At 38.8% G+C, this 18,028-nt stretch overlaps 1 protein-coding gene across 1 annotated transcript in view; it reads left to right on the top strand.

Moving 5' to 3' along the window:
* The window catches only part of dlgap2a (discs, large (Drosophila) homolog-associated protein 2a), a 64,279-nt gene that overhangs the window by 18,675 nt on the left and 27,576 nt on the right, over positions 1–18,028 (top strand). Inside the window, exons 3-5 of the mRNA XM_037695013.1 lie at positions 7,849–7,917; positions 8,964–9,114; positions 9,794–10,010. Coding sequence (XP_037550941.1) covers positions 7,849–7,917; positions 8,964–9,114; positions 9,794–10,010 — 437 coding nt within the window. The remainder of the gene's footprint in view (positions 1–7,848; positions 7,918–8,963; positions 9,115–9,793; positions 10,011–18,028) is intronic.

Below are 18,028 nucleotides of genomic sequence, written 5' to 3'. Positions count from 1 at the left end.
GAAAATATTAAACACTACGATTTTCAGCTGTTAGCAGTCGAGCAGTATGGCATGCCATTGTTTCATGTAATAGGTGAAAAGTGGCTATTAATGACACAATTGGCTTGCCATAGGCTGCCACCTTCATCCAGCTTGCCTGGAGCAAAAGTCAAATCAGCTTCTTCATTTCGCTGCGCCGCCCCTGCAAAATGTAGGGGATGTGACCATTAAAGCGCATTTATTAAGTAAAAGTTTAACTGAGACACACTTTTACTATAATGTCGAGCAAATAAATAATTGTTTTAGGTGCTTATCTCGTTAAATTTCAAAGAAATGCACACTGAGTCCTGCCGTGTATGCGCTTACTTCCACGTATCGGCTTTTGAAATACAGATGATTTGAATGTGAAAGCGCATTTATTAAGAAAAAGTTCAACTGAGACACACCTTTACTATAATTTCGAGCAAACAAATAATTGTTTTTAGGTAGTTCTGTTGTAAAATTTAGAAGAAATGCACCCTCCCGTGCACACTCCTACAGCTGCCATTTGGCAGCCACTCGATTTTCAGCACAACACCAGCCCACATTTCCAGGTTGTCAGCGGTGATGCATAATAGATGTGATGTATTTATGGATTTTCCCACTTTATTAGACATATTTGGACTGATGCGACTTATACGGGGCAACGTGTACGGCGGAAAATACGGTACTCATCACAATTTTAGACCTTGAAAAGTCCTACATTTTTCCAGATTTCCATTGTAGGTCTGAAATTACATTTATTTACATCCTAAATTTGTACGATTGTTCAGTCATCGCTTCTTTCATCAACAGTTTTATGCTGTCGACATTAATTTGTTCTTTGTGTTGCTGTTGTGTCTGAGGATTTTAGATGTTATTAAGCTGCAACTAAGCTAAAAGGTCCATCATGCAGCAGCCCCCATGGAAAGAATTTACTGACAAACATTTACTCTTCCTTATATAAGAATGTGGCTGCTCTGTTCCTGAAACTGGTTAGTCGTAGTTTTATTTACATTTTTTATGATTTGGAGGATTTTAATTGAATTTGAATGAACCTGCTATATATATTTTTTTTACAATGACTCATTATTTTCTTATAACTAATGTAAAGTAGGTCTTAAAGTGACTCCCCACCCACAGCCCCTCCCTTCCTACCATAATCCCAGTTAAACCAATCACTGTATGCTTGCACAAGATAATTGGACAATATTGCACTATTCTTCACACAAGATACCTCAGTCAGTACAAAACGTGCAGTAGTTTATCATATATGCTGTCTTGTGGTGGTACAATGACTCAGTTCGTAGAGCTGTTGCCTCTCAGTAAGAAGGTCGCCAGATCAAATCCCAGCCCGGGACCTTTGTGGGTGGAGTTTGCATGTTCTGTTCGTGCATGCGTGGGTTTTCTCCGGGCACTCCGGTTTCCTTCCACAGACCAAAAACATGCATGTTAGGCTGATTGGTAACTCTAAATTATCCCTAGGGGTGAGTGAGGGAGTGAATGGTTGTTTGTCTTGTTTGTCTCTATGTGGCCCTGTGATGGACTGGAGGTGAGGGACACCCTGTCAGAATGTCCCTTGCATCTCGCACAGTGATAGCTGGATATGGGCGCCAGTGACCCCTGATACCCAAAAAGGAAGAAGCAGGTAAAGATGATGGATGGATGGATGGATGGATGGATGGATGGATGGATGGATGGATGGATGGATGGATGGATGGATGGATGGATGCTGTCTTGCTTCTATTATTTTTACACTAGTATTTTACGTTTCTACTATTTTTGCACTGTGGATGTGTGAGCAACATAATGTTTTATCCACTGTAAATTTTTGTACACTTATAGACAGTTAAGTTAACTTTGACTTGACTTTAAATTTAAAATCATAATGATCTTTAAAAAGTACTTAAATGTCTTAAATTTATCCAAAAAAAACATTGTTTTAATCAGTTAAAAAATAAAAACAAATGTTTGGTGGATCATTTTGAATGTGTGTTGCCACACAGTAATTCAGTGAGAGCGACTTATAATTGTGTTAAAAGTTAAGTCATTTTTAACCATTATTCTTGAGCCTTCGGTTTATTTCTGCTCTTATTTTGAGTCCAAATATAAGCGGCACCAGAGAAACCAATGCCACCTGACATCTGAGCATTGATGCATTTACAGTTCACTGGTTGGGGGTGGAATTAGATTGGACTGAAGACAGAAGATAGGTTGGATTTCCTCAGCGCTTGTTGTAATCTGATGTCCCTCTGGTGTTCTGATGGGTCAAACACAACGTTGACAGCAGTGACTCCCTAAAGCAAAACGTGTAAAAGTGAGAACACGGCTGTCAAGTTGTCACCTTCCTTCATCTTTCTCGTTTTCAAGCTGTCTGTCGCTCTTATAGTTGGCAGGCTCTTTGTTCACCTCACCAATAGAGAATACATCACAGTCACTGGTGCCCTGAGCCCAAATAGCCTGAGAACTTGAGGGAAAGTTAGATGTGAGTGAAGGTTTTAATTAATGATCATTTACTTAACTCGGGGGTCTGCAACCTGTGGCTCTGGGGCCACATGTGGCCCTTTGGTACCTCTGCAGCAGCTCCTTCAGGCTTTGACCAAAACTAAAATAAAACTGAATTTTATTAAATTATTGCCAACAATGAAAATGGCTAGTTTTAGCAGATTTCCTGTCATTTTCAAATATGTGAAGAATAGTACAAATATATGGCATAAAACATGTGGACTACATCATGCTAGTAGTTTGTTAGCCACTTTAAGTCATCTTCCAGTCTCACAGCGTGATCTTTCTCTCAAAACCACCAGAATGTTTGGCAATATCTTAAGACAAGCTGCTGAAAAGGAATATGGTGAGTAACTTTGATAACACTAAGAATAAAACACAAAGTCAAAGTAAACAAAAAGTATTTATTTTTCTTTAAAAATGTAACTGGATATCAAACAAACTGGCCTAATTTTATACTGTATTTAACTTTATGATTTAAGTAGGATACTTAATTCTTCAACAATTAAGAGAACTCACATCGGTCTGCAGAGTTCAGTGTTAAATTTTTTTCTAAATCTGTTAAAAATTATATATATATATATATTTTCTTTTATGAATCTGGTCTTTTTTTGTGTTAAAATGTAAAAATATCAATAAATGTTAATAATAGTGGACAGTTTTTGTTTTATAATATCACCCCCACTGGCCGGAAATGCCATCTCCAACAAACTTGTAGTGTTCCATGGGCCACTAGTTGACAGTACACAGTTGTAGCAGGTTTTGTGGCTCCAGACATTGTAATTAGTAAACAAAGTGGCAAAAATGGCTCTTTTTATGGCAAAGGTTGCAGACCCCTGCTCCAACTGCAAGCTGCAAACTTGAAAAATTTAGAAAAAAAAACATTAATATTGTTTGAAAAAACTATTATAGCAAATATGTTTTAACTGTGCATTATGTGAATGATGTACAGTAGTCCCTCGCTACTTGGCAATTTGTTTTTCACGGACTTGCTCTATCGCGGTTTTTCAGAATAAGATTGAACATGACACACAACTGGCTGATTGATGGATGAACCGCACAATCGGCATTAATTTTTATTTAAAATACATTATTTCAAATTATATGCAGCCCAAGTTGCAGGAGAAGCTTCCTCCTGCAGCCTGTCATATCTCTGCGTTGCAGCAGAAAAGTGGGCGTGGCCAAGAGCGCTGGCAGGTGGCAGAGTGCAGCAGGAGGCATCCATCCAGCCATCCATTATTTTTACCCGCTTATTCCATTTTGGGTCACGGGGGTCGCTGGTGCCCATGTCCAGCAATCACTGTGTGAGGGGTGGGGTACACCCTGGACAGGTCTCCAGTCCAACACAGGGACACATAGAGACAAACGAGACAAACAACCATTCACTCTCTCACTCACACCAATTTAGTTACCAATCAGTCTAACATGCATGTTTTTGGTCTGTGGGAGGAAACCGGAGTGCCCGGAGAAAACCCACGCATGCACGGAGAGAACATGCAAACTCCACCCAGAAAGGTCCCTGGACCGGGGTTTGAACCAAGGACCTGCTCGCTGAGAGGCAGCAGCTCTACCAGTTGCGCCACCGTGCTGCCCAGCAGGAGGCAGTGAGCTGAAATCATGACAGGCTGTGCTCTTTTAGAGCGTTTAGAGTTTAGAAACATTGTTTAGAATATTGCAAGAGTGTGGGAAACTTTACTATTATTCAGGATTATAAACTAGTCATGTGTCACATCGGAGATGTTGCATCCACAGAAGAACAACAAACATCCATCTCTGCTAGCTTCTCCTCCAACAGCTGTGACCCACTCTCTAATTACACAAACAAATCAATTACAGCCATTTTTGCAAAAATAAGTACCATTTTTGTCATGTGTCACTGATTGGTATCTCCTATGACTATAATTAATCAGAGTTAAAAGTGACAAAGCTTTCAATAAATCCTTATTCAACATACTGTAATTACTCAATTAGATTGTAGTGTGTTGTGTGTGAGCAGGTCTTCCTAAGTTCTCAAGGTCAGAGGAGAATAATGGTCCATTGATTGGTGGCTGACGTGAACGTGTTATGCATATTGTAGCTGATTACCTGTTTGCTGGAATCTTTTCCAACCCATAGTTATCTCTATTTTAGTCACACAGATCACTGTGGCATTTCTGTACTCTAATAGCTAATTATTTGCTCCAGTGCGCGTGACTCCATCAAAATATGTGAAAGTTTAAACTGTACAGTATCAAATAAGAAAAATAATCTGAGTTTGTGTATTTTGCTCAGCCTTAAATTCATACTTGTACACGTGTGTCATTATGTGACAGTATTTATTCACGTAATCGGGTAAATTCACCAAATAAAGAAGCGGTTCACTTCTCTGGAAGTTATTGTCTTTGAGATGATTTGAGGATATTCTTTGTGTTTTCCCACTTATTTCTGGGTTTGGATTTTATTGCAATATAAAGTTATATATTTAAATAAAGACAGCAAGGTATGCATACTTGAGAAGAGAAGAGACACCCAATATCTATTTTGCTGCATTTGTTCATTATTTCAACCTTTATTTATACAGATTAATCCCAATGAGCCTCCGGGGCTCATTTACAAGAAAGAACTGATTCAAACAAAGAGTGATGACAACAGTGGACAATCATAAAAAAACCAGCATACAAACTGAGAAGAAGAAGTGAAAGAAAAGAAAGAAAATTGTGTAAAAAAAAAAACTAACAAAAACAGCTAGGTTTTAAGACGATGTAGAAAACTAAAAACAAGAACATGTCTGCATTGGTCTTTGCCAGGAACTTAGCAGATGTTTGAAGCCACTTAGAGAGATCAAGGTCAAGAGCTTCAGATCTTTTTGCAAGATATTTCAGGAAACAGGAACGGAGTAGGAGAAGGCCCTTTTGCCTAGTTCAGTCCTCACTGAGGGAACACTGCAGGTAATAATGTCCTGAGAGCGCACGCTGTAGCTGCACTCACGTAGTGACATGTAGGAGAAGATGTAAGAAGGCGGCAGACCAAGAAGTGATTTAAAGATGAAAATGTACCAGTGGGAGAGTCTGTGTGAAGTTAATGATGTCCAGTTAACCAGTGAATACAGGGTGCAGTGGTGGGTACAGTAGTTACAGACAGTTGTGAATCTTAATGCACCATGATAGACGAGTCCCACATCTGCAGGGCGCTTGTAGGAGCGTTCATGTAAATAATATCACCGTAGTTTTTTTAATTAGGTTTTTTTTTTTTCAAAAGGAGCAAATTCACCCTGATTAGGAACATTGGTGTAGTTGGCATGAGAAAGCCTAATAAAAATGTGTTGTTTTAGCATTTAATATATTTACCAAAGTGTGACTTGTTTCCATGGGCGGAACGGTGACTCAGTTTGTAGAGCTGTTGCCTCTCAGTGAGAAGGTTGCTGGATCAAATCCCAGCCGAGGACCTTTCTGGGTGGAGTTTGTATGTTCTCTCTGTGCATTCGTGTTTTTTCTCCGGATACTCCGGTTTCCTCACACAGACCAAAAACATGCATGTTAGACTGATTGGTAACTAAATTGGTGTGAGTGAGAGAGTGAATGGTTGTTTGTCTCGTTTGTCTCTATGTGTCCCTGTGTTGGACTGGAGACCTGTCCAGGGTGTACCCCACCTCTCGCACAGTGATGGCAGGGCATGGGCACCAGTGGCCCAAAAAGGAAGAAGTGGGTAAAGATAATAGATGGATGGATGGCGTTTTGTTTCCATAATGGAGTGGATTACCTTCTAAGATTTTAACCAATTTTTTAAATTCATTCTTCCTTTTATGAGCCTTCATTTCTTACAGATTTTCTCCCAGAATCTTTCTTCTTCATAAATTCTCCCACAGAAAGGCTTGAATTTGAACATTTAAGTCTGTTTAATAAATTAAAGCGTTCTTTTACTTGCACCATGAAAGGCAGGGAGTGTGTGATCCCCCCTCTTGATATTGGCCAAAAATGGAAGTGCATTAGCTCCAATCAGAAGCATTAGAGGAAATTTGTTGTGACATGATTTGATCAAAAAGGGCCAACACGTTCTCAAAATAGGTTCGCCTCACTCATCTGATAACATCTGTACGAGCAGGGATGGAAGGAGTAAAACACATCCTAAGCCTCGGCTCATATTCTTCTGTCTGATCTTGTCAGATAAAAGTTTTATTAACATTCTTTGCAGAAGGACTGCAGCAGGTTTTTGTGTAGATAATACAATTATCCATACAGGGGGAACATGTTTGTTTATGATAATGTCATTGTTTTGTACAGGCAGCATTTCATCATTAAATGCTTTTGGTCAGTTGTAATGGACACTGTGCGTACACCTCAAACACTTCTCATTACACCACTCATATTTGTGTAGTTTTTATTTTTATTTTTTATTTTTAGAAGATATTGCCTCAGTCCTGCAATTTTCTTTGCAACCAGCTCTAATAGTGACATTTCCCCACTTTTCTCATCATTCAACGGTTATTTTTGTCATTTTGTATCACCCTAATGTTTGCAGCACTTTGGTGAAAACTCCCAAGCAAACATTGAATTTCTCACAAAATCCATCAGACTTAAATCACTGTGCAAAACTCCTCAGTCATCCCTCATTTCTTTATATTTTTTATTCCTTTGCACAATCGTTAGGAATGGTCCTCAAACTGTTTCTCCTCAGGCTTTTCAAAATACATTTTTTTGGACTTTGGTTACTTTTAAACTAAATTTGTGTTCAGTAGCTGAGCATTTTCAGAACATTTGTTGCCTTGCAAAGTCACTTAACTCTGTTCTATGAGTCATTCTGGCAATTGAAAGGACTAGGATTGAACTAGTGACACGTTGACACGTTTATTTTATCTTTAGGCACTTTGCTATCAGCAGCCTGTTGCAAATACACTATTTGTTTCCCTTCATGTAGCTGAATCTGGGAAAAATACTAACGATAACACAGTTTGTTACATAATCTTAGATACGTATAGGAATGTATTTTAGATCCATCAACTGAAGGATCTTTCATCTTACATGTCTTGCATCAGACCCTTGCTGATTTTCTTTCTTCCTAAATACTTTGTATATGAATTGCTCTTTGAGATATGTTTAGGCTTGATGAGCCAAAGAGAAAATACAGCAAAAGTAAAAACAAACAAAAAAAAATCTTTCAGTTCTCCAGAAATTCTAGATCGTAGCTGATCAAGATCGCTTGATCACAGAAAAGTCTGTCTCCTTGGAGGCAAAGTATAAATGAATGAGGGATGGTTTAAAACTTCTGCACAGTACTGCACTTCCATTGGACATTTTGCTCAAAACCTTCCCATCCCATCAAGCAGCCCCTTGTGGGATTCAGTAACTCTGTTTTCTTCTCTACCCACAGCTCTTACCGTCTGGATAAAATCAACAGTGACATGCATAACTACATCACCAATTTTGCTGCAGACTTAAGGTGAATACAAACGTAGCGTCTCCCGTCACCTTTCTGATGCTGCCTTGTTGCAGTGATCAAATCTTGTTGCCAGCTGGCTCGCTGCCATGCTGCCATATTTAATATGAGCATACAATCAAGACCTGTCAAAGAAAGGTCACCTAGGGCGATCTGCAAATAAGCATGAGGCTATGTGCAACAAATTATACGCTGTTTAACAAACAATTCATTTGTATTAATTAAATTATACATTGCTTAGCAAACAATTCATTTGTATTAATTCACTATAATTGTATATATTTGTAGTAAATAGTGCATAAACTGAAGTATTGGGCTATAAATGAATGCCTTATCGAGATTTTGAAATTGCATTTTTATTGCATCTTGATTTGTTTAGAAAGCCTTGTGAAGATAGATCTTTTGTTTTTTACAAATATGCAGGCCCTTGCTACAGCAGCACAGGAAGGACTGGGGGACTTGTAATCATACTGGCTTTTTCTTGCTGGCAAACATTTGTGTTTATGTGTGCAATAAGCCCAGAAACTGCTTACTCATCCCTGTCTGCTTTTAGAAATAGATCAAACCTCACTTTGGCGCTTCTGTAGTGACTCACGTAGTATTCTTCAGTTTACATAAAGTTCCCTCCCACCTCTTTTTCTCTCCAGCGGATTTCCAACCAGTCATGGCTTTTTGAGCGTCTCTCGCCCAGCACATTTAATTGGCCCGGCTGGCTCTGGGGCACTCTTTCAGAAGGTCTTGCTCACTAACTAACTCCTGATTTGCTTTTCCCTCATTTTCCAAGCACTGACTGGATGTTTCAGCTCATCAAAAATCAAACTGCTATTCTAAAGAGACCATTGAACATGTGTGGGAGAGTGGGAAAAAAAGGGCTTCCACCTTTTTTAGGGGCAAAATGTCATAAACCGTTGTCACAAAGTTGCTCAGAAGGAAACCTGATTTAAAAGCATCTAATCATTTTTTAATATGTATCATTGCAGCTGTAAGCATCAGTTAAACTGCTTGCAGTTTGATATTTGCCTGATTTGTTTCTCATTCTCCCTATTCAGTCAGAGCTACCACTTGCAGGCCACCAGGGAAATACATCCTAGCCTTGCTCTGAATCCCTCAACCAACTACAACTCCCCCAAGTTTCGCTCCAGGAACCAGAGCTACATGCGGGCCGTCAGCACGCTCAGCCAGGCTAGCTGTGTAAGCCAAGTGAGCCAGGTGAGAGAACAGCACAAATATTTTTATTATCGCTGCAATTTTTTGAATAGTCTAAACAAAAATGTACTTTTTTCTGACAAATTTTGTTACACATTCCATATAAAGGAGTTTGTTTTTGATGTTTATCTAGATTAGTTAATTGACTCCAACAGGGGTTGTTGAGATATTCATCTCCCACCTAAAAGGGAAATGTATTGATTTGTTAGGAGTCCTAAAAGCTCAGCTAAACCTCACTAATTCCTAATCCCTGTACAACAAGATGCTTATCTTGAGTCTTTATGCCATCTGGGAACATCAAACAGTTTTTACTTTATCCACTATTTGCATTAAATCACTATCAGAGCTATTACTAAAAATGCCACATCTGCAGCACATCATGACTTAAACGTCTGAAAATTTAAATGCCGTTGGCTGATGTTTGCAGAAAGCAAGATTGACTGCAATGCAAGAAAAAAAATATATATTTCCACAGGTTTAGTCTATGTATCACAATTTGTATCATCCTCAAAATATGTATTTTTCATTTTTCTTTTACTTATGTAGTATTTTTATTATTATTTTGTAGACAGACAATGTCTCACAAGATGTTCTAATCAATCCATTAGTTGCTCCACAGAAACAGAGAAACCATCTCACTTGAGAAAGCATGCTCATTGCTCGTCTTTTGTAGGTGAGTGAAACAGAAGTGAACGGCCAGTTTGAGTCTGTGTGCGAGTCGGTCTTCAGTGAGGTGGAATCACAGGCCATGGATGCTTTGGACCTCCCTGGTTGTTTCAGAACCCGGAGCCACAGCTATTTGCGAGCCATCCAAGCTGGCTACTCCCAAGATGATGACTGCATCCCTCCCATGGCATCTACTGTCACCTCCACTATCAGGTCAACTACAGGTGAGGGTAATCAAAGCTTAACTTGCTTTAAATAAACCAACAATGGTGTCTAGGAAGTTCGTATTTTGCTTGCCTAAAATAATTAAAATAACACGAAACCCATCAGATGTTGATGTGTTTGATAATTGTAGAGCAGTTAGTGCAAACCAGTGCCTATTTTTGCTGCATGAGTTACTTTTTGATGTTTCCATTTTTCGTAGACGTATGATTACAGTAGTTATCACTTGTGAGCTGTGCCAGATCATCCCACTGTATTTTGGATGTGGTGCTTGATTTTCTTACCCCTGGGATGCATCAGAAAGTAAAGCTATGAACCCTATTGAAAATTCCAAATGGTTATCCGAAATGAAAATCAAGTCAGAAAAGGGACACGTGTTCTCCTTCCACTATTTTTTTGTAAATCTAACTTTCTAAATGGAGCTACATAAAGATGTTCATTGATGCCACGTGGCAGATTTCAACCTGGGCAAGAAAATGGTGCAGTTAACCTTCTGAAGAGCAATTCTAGCTTGTATGTCAGGTTTGAACTGTGCTACTAGCACAGAAATGTTAGAGCTGTGAAATCTCTTTGCATAAAAACTGTTTGCTTTACACAGGTGATTTTTCATAGCCCACTCCAGAACTGAAATTGATTCAGTCTAGGCCTCAATATTAAGTAATGCCAAGCTGACAATGACTACAATGGTAACAGGAGTGTGACACTAATTAATCATCTATAACACAGTAATTCTAAACCTACTCAATTGTCATATGCATTTACTTCAGATACTGGGCCTTAATTATAAATTATGAACTCCTGGTGGTTTCAATACTCCCATGGTTGATGGATTTACAAATGAACCAATACATATTTGTAAAGATGAAGAGTATGGGAATAAAAGAAGAAAATGTCCCCGGACAAGAAGTCTGAATGGATGCTACCTCCTCCTTCTATAGTTTAAAGATCTAACACCGTCTGGGTTATTGTAGGGAGAGTTAGTGGTCTGAACATCTGGAGATGTGCTTCTTGTTGAATCTTTATAGCTAGTATATGTTTGCTTACACTGCTTTCTCAATATTCTTTAAAAAAAAATTGGACTTTGTTTCAATAGGGTTCATACTATACTTTCCTGATTAATAATAATATGTTTGCAAGCTTTGTTCATCTTTGCCTCTTTTCACTGCACAAAGATTACTTTTTTTCTTGATCAATAATAAAAGTCCACTTTGCAGCCCAATTTATTATAAATATTGTTCTTTTTTTCTGTGATGTTATTTGACACTTCAAAGTTTTTGCTTTGTGCTTTGAAAAGGTGTAAAGAATGCATGCCCACAAATTAAGACTGAGAAGGCAGTGTAAGCGATTACATGAAATGAGTCATAATAGGAGTGCATATTTGATGTGCATTAGGTGTCCAATACTCTCGTAAATTTCAGCTTTAAAAAACGTCTGATGAACAAATTTGAGCTATTACTAGACTTGGGCACTTGGATGCTGTTTACTCCAGCCGTTATCCTGTTTTGACTCATGACATTCAGTGCATGACACAATGTTAGTGTGTTTTGTTGCAACAAAAAAGCACATTGTCTCCAGCTGCTCACACCTGTGGCAATATTACAGATGTATATTTACATTTTTCTTCCAGACAGAAAATATGTGCAAGATGAAACTTGTTTACCCGACCAGGACAGTATTCGTGAAGATTTTCCAGACTCAGCCCCACTGACACATGATAACCTGGGCTGCCCGATCAGAAGAGATAGACTTTACCACCATGAACCTGAGGGGGCAACAGCAAAACCTGTGTCTGGACCACCTGTTTCTCCAAGCCTCTTCAGATCTGCCAGATCTAGCGCTCCAGAACGACCGTCACCAAAAGACATCCAGGCCAGCATCAAAGAGTCAGCTACACTGGCTGCTGCCATTAGCATGCAATGGAAGGAAGAAGTTTCTGCCATGCGTCGAGAGTTAGCTGAACTCAGGAGGGACCTCTGTAAAGAACTTCGTGCTTTCAACACTAATTTCAACACTTTCACGCAGCATTACAACACATGGTCTCCCCAAGGTGGCAACATGGTGACAGGATCTGGTGCAAGCTTAGGCAAAGTGGCTGGGACTGTTTCAGAGAGAGGAACAAATGTTGGAGCAAGCCAAGAGACAGTAGGAGTTGAAACCACTGTGGCAGATAAAGGCACTGGGAGAGCAGGAGAAAAACAAGCCCAAGTATCAAAAATATCTGTTGGGATTCAGGCAAGAAGCAAAGTCCTGGTCAGGCAAAGCACAGCAGATGCAGCTGTTAATTGCCCTGAAGAAAAGGAAGAAAAGAAAAACGCTCGTCGAAGTTTGCCGAAACAGCTCTCAATGGACCCAAGCATCCTTGCATGTCCACAGTCAATGTATGTAGAGAGTGCCATTCCACTATCTTTGGACCCGATACTTCCTAGTTCTACAAAAATAGTCCAACGAGAGCCATTTGACTCAACTGTTGTACCTATCACGACTAAACCAAACCCAGATCCAGTAATGCCAGTCAAAACCATTGCAACTTCATCTGATCCCGTCACAAACGAGCAACAAATAGCTCAAGATAAAGTCCCACTATTATTAAAAAACGCTCACAAAAGTAGTCAAGATTCATCAAATGAGAAACAAGAAATAATTACCACCCCACAAGAAAAAAGCGTAGTCCCAACTAATGAGTTCCAATCACACACTGAGCAATCGCATCCTCATAGCATGAAATCCCAAGACTCAGAACAAACTGAACGAGATAAGATCAAACTACCATATCCAGTCCCTACAGTTACTGTGTCCCCACCAGAGGAGCATGAGTATGACATACACTCAGATCCCGAATTTTCAGATCTTGTCACACATGATAAGTCACAACCTTTCTCTCAAAACCCTCCATCTGTGGTTTTACATTGTTCAGCATTAGAAGGTTCAGATCCCTCAGATTCAACAGAGATGGAACCAAAAACAGCAAACAAACCCAGTGTATCTTCATCAAACTCTTTTGATAAAGAATACCCATCATCAATTTGGAATGTACCTTCACTTCCAACTGATTCTGTTACACAAAGCAATTTACAGACTGACATCATATGCCCATCCATTGTAGTCTCAGAGTACTTTGATACAGACTCGCCTGCAAGTGATAACGAGACCAATTTAGATACAAATGTTTCTGTTCCTGATTATCCTTCTGAGTCTCCTCCAGAACAAATAAGATCTGTCACAACCTTTGCTTCCAGTTCAGTGGAATCTCTACCAATCACTGAACAAGAGTTCCAAGATTCAGAGTGGCCACCACTACCAGATCCCTTGGAAGCTACCCGCATATTTCATGCTGATCTGGTCCACTTTGACTTAGTTATGCTGACTTCCCTGGATCAAGATGACCTTGACTCAGTTTTTATGGACCCTGAACCAGAGCCTTTTAACCTGAGTACAGACTCTTCATTCAATGCTGATGATTTAGAACCACCTGCTTACCATTTTGAGTCTCAGAGTCCCCCTGTACCAGCTGATGACCCTGACACAAAGTGCTTCATGGATCCATCAGCTGAGCTAGACTGTTTGGGTCCATCTGTGGAGGATCCATTAGTTCACATGACTTGTGGTGTAGCCTCAGAATCACAGGAAGCTCTATTTCCACAGGTCATTGTCACAATATCCCCACCTAGTTCAGTATCTCCAGACACATCACTGGAAATTGACATTGGGCCTACAAGCCCAGCACCAGAATTAGCTCTGTCTGATACAGAACCATCATCACCAGATCTCCAAGAACTTATGCAGTCAGATAATGTTATGGTAGAGACATTGGAGTGCGTAGCTGTATCCCTGGAGGCTTTTGGTGCTGTAGAAGAGGAGACCTTGAGCAGTTCAGGGAGATCCTCAGTCGAGCAGACCTTTCTGTGGCACAGGTGGCAGAGGAGAGTGAAAAGGCATGACTCGATGCGAAGGAGTGCCAGTGTGGAACTGTGGAGTGGGCGATACGAATACAACAGTTCAGAATTCACATATGTGTCTCTTACGCTGTGAGCCCATACCTCACTTTCAGCAAAGAAAATGTAGCGTAAAACGTATTTATAGCTCATGGTTTGTAGATGCCAGTGCTTCAAAGAATGACGCGTAGCCATAAAAATTGTCATCTCTGGCATCCAAGTGACACTTCTTGGTACTTATAATCTATGAATAAAGACTGCACTGGGATCAGCTTCTGTGGTGACAAAAATACTGAACACTTCAAAATATTTTTTTCTGAATCTGGATGAATTTTAATGAAGCAGTTGCTTCTGCTGTGAATCATCTTCCAGTACTTGTTCCTTAAGCATACTGCTTGAAACCCTTGATCAAACAAGCGATGAATGTTTTTGTACTATCATAACGTGGTTTAAACATCTGTTTGTAAAGAGACTTGGTAAAGACTGCAGACACAACTGACAATCCTTGCAGCATTTTTTACTCCTCAACATTTTTTTTTTTTACCTTTGAAGTGAAGTGAAATAAATCTGTAGTTATCATATAACCATAAAGACACTGTTTACCATTTTTGTTGTAGGATGGACTTTATAGACATAAGGAAAATGGATGAGATGCTGTGAAATGCTGTTTGCACAATCTAAGATAAAACCTGAATACTGTACTGTTACAGTTGTCACAAATTAATGGTTGGGCTAATTATGACATTTTGTTGAAAGCTTAAAAATGGGTGAAAGCAAACACCCAGCAGCAAGCAAACTTGAAGAAAATTAAGAAAAACAAACTGTGACCTGTGTAAAAGATGAGGCACTAAATTATTTCCAAAATTCTGGAAAAACTTCATCTTTTTGCATTTAGGAATTAAGACTTGAATACTGAATTTAAAACTGTTTTCAGCCAGAATATGGCTCTTTTGAACAGAGTATGTAATTATCTTCAAATAACTGTAATTTATTATTAAAAAGAACCTGTTACACCTTCAATTATATTTGAAACAAGTATGTTACAGTTAACGGTATGTAGCCTGTTTGAATGCACAACCTCACATTAGCTTAACACACTTTGCTGTTAAACATACCCCACATGTTACACTGTAATATATGGTTGTTTAAAATATAAATAAATAGATAATATATATGAAATGTACAGAAAAAACATTTGGAGTATGTGACAAAAGATACAAGTATTGTTCAGGGGTGATTGTGTATTTTTTTATTGTCAGATATCACTTTATTACTCAGGAATCAAAGACTGAGAATGTATTGCCAATGGGACAGAGGTGTAATGACTTGTTGGACTGTGTTTCTTCCTGAAAAGATTTTGGCACCATTGTCTGACTGTTTATAATATGCGTGGCAGTGGATGATGAAACTCTTGCTGTAATGGTGCATGACTGATGGCCTCAGTTTTTTGTGCTTCTCATATACCGTGCCTCAATATTTCAGTTCCTTGATTCATTTTGATATTCAGCGTATTGGAAGGAGTCTGCACACCATCCAAGACACAGATGTGTAACCAGACATGAGTAACAGGATATACAGCATCTGTACTGCCTTTGTTTTAATGGGCTCTTTAATAATGTGCACTGGAACAAAATGTATCTTTAAGCAGAGCATCAGCGAGCTACCAGAGGAAAATGTGTTGTCTTGAATTAAAGATGTGCTGAGCACTTTATGAAAGTTTGTTAAATTGGCTGAATCTAAGAGGTTTTCAAAGGGATAAGAATTTATTCTTCCCTGCTGTTTTTATTTTACCCATTTCACCGACATAAAGAGCTCCGGTTCTTACCACTCTGAGGCTCTTCTGTGTTTCAGTCTTCCTTTAAAAAATTGTTCTCTCAACGTAGCACTCAGTTTGAACCATCATCGCTGTAACTTTATATTAACCTGTAACATCAAATAAAATAAAATAAAAATCTGCTTCAGGAGTCTTGCTGTGACAGAAGCTAGTATTCAGATTGTGACTAGTTTATCTGTGTTTGTAAAAACAGGATTTATTGTTATATTAATAAAAAGCAAATAAAAAGACAGTAAGTTTTTCTATTCTAATATTTTACATTTCTAAGTCATCTTGCTCTACGATTCTTTAAATCCCACTGCGGCATTTCAGTGAATTTGATAGCTTGGCTTTGACCGAACCACTAAAACACTTTGTTTTTCTTTTTTGTAAATTCCCTCATAGATTTTTGGTGTGTTTGGGATCTTTGTCCCATTTCACATTTGATTCAGGTGCCCAATGCCCCTGTACTATGAGGCAGGATAAGACAAGTATCTCTGCAGACAAATGCGGAAGGCATATCTGGAGGGCCACATCTGATTGGACGATAAGAAAAAAGGCGTTACTGGAGGGCCACATCTGATTGGACGATAAGAAAAAAGGCGTTACTGGAGGGCCACATCTGATTAGATGAAAAAAAAAAGTGTTATTGGCAGATTGTGTTAACCACAGACATACTATGTCTACGGTGTTAACTGGTTCGACATTGGCGGCGTCTCCATAACTTCTCGTTCCGCCTCTCTTAACACAGAACTTCTGGTTACATTTCAAAATAAGAGCAACATAACTGGGTAGTGGGGAGGGCTAAATGTTTGTTTTTTAATACCTAACCATTACATTAAAAAACAAAATCCATTTTGGTTGTTGAATAATATGAAAATAGTTACAATCGATTCATAAAGAAAGAAAAATAAAGTAACCAAAATAATAATGATACTTTAACTGGCTTTGGGACAAATGATATTTCCTTTAACTTCACATTTTCTTGTTCAATCTTTTAAATCAGTCATTGCAGATGAGGGATTGTCAGTTTCTGTAAGATTTCTGCAACTGGAGCAGGTATTTCTGTTTACTGGTTAACTTCCTCAGCTGTCTCACATTTTAAGGGTCAACCCTACTCCATGTTTCAGCTCTTTTCATAGATCAGATCTCATAGAAGAACTTCTAAAGAGCACATTTTGTTTTTAGCTTTTGTTTTGGGCCATTATCTCGTTACAGGACTCGTGATCTTTAATTGAGACCAGACTTTTTGACAAATGGGAGCAGGTTTTGCTTCAGATGCTTCATATATAATTGTATCCAGACCACAACCTGTGTCAGGTGCAGCCTACAACCCAAGAACAAACGAGAATCTTCTTGTGTTTGACAGTAGATTTAACGCTGTTTCTTAGAAACCTTCAGTTTTAAAAAAGAGCTGATGTAACTTACCTAAAGAGCCAGCACATACAGCTAGCCAATCAGTGTTTGCCATTTAGAAACGCCTGTTCTCCAGAAACGCCCACGTTTGGTCTGCAGAGAACCCCTTCTCGGATAAGACGCTTATCGTCAGTATTTTCAATAAAGCTGGTTCACATTTAAACCTGGGCCTGTTACTGCAGCAACTTATGCTGGATTAGAGATCGCACATGTCAAAGCACTACCTCTCACGTAATCAATGCCTTTAAAAATGAAGAATAAAAGTAAAAAGCACTAATGTGTAACTGTTGGAGTCTCTCTTTCTCTTTTTTTTTTTTTTTTTTTTTTTATAGATCCACTGCTCCATCTGATTTTGAGAAACACCTCATTTCATCTCAGGTTCATTTCTAAAGGAATTTTTAAAAAATGCTTGAAAGACTTAATTAAACTTATGAATTAAATGTAACAATTTTAATGATTTCTTTCAAATAAACCCACTCACTGGACTGAAGAGTTCTTATCGTTGTTCCTTATTTAATGCCAAGAGTTTTTAAAAGTCTAACAAGGTTAAAGTCAGGTCTTCTGGTCGGATTCCTTCGAGAAAAAATAATCCGTCCAGAAGACCTGACTTAACCTTGTTAGATTTTTCTAACTGGATTACTGAGCATGCGTCAGGATAGTTTTAAGAGTAATAGAACAGAATAAGGTTCAGACTTTCATGTTTCACATGAGCATTGGTTAATACAACACACACATTAGTTAAAACAAAGAAACTGAGTAGGCTTGTGATTAAACTGTACCTATTCAAACAGTGGAAGTAGTGAGATTATTAATTTATTTCCAGTTTTGTGGCTGTGATTGGTTCTCTGATGCAGCTCCA

Source organism: Nematolebias whitei, chromosome 21 (genome assembly GCF_014905685.2).
Source record: "Nematolebias whitei isolate Nwh7 chromosome 21, NemWhi1, whole genome shotgun sequence".
NCBI classification, from domain to species: Eukaryota; Metazoa; Chordata; class Actinopteri; order Cyprinodontiformes; family Rivulidae; genus Nematolebias; species Nematolebias whitei.
This window is presented reverse-complemented; position numbering and strand designations above follow the sequence as displayed.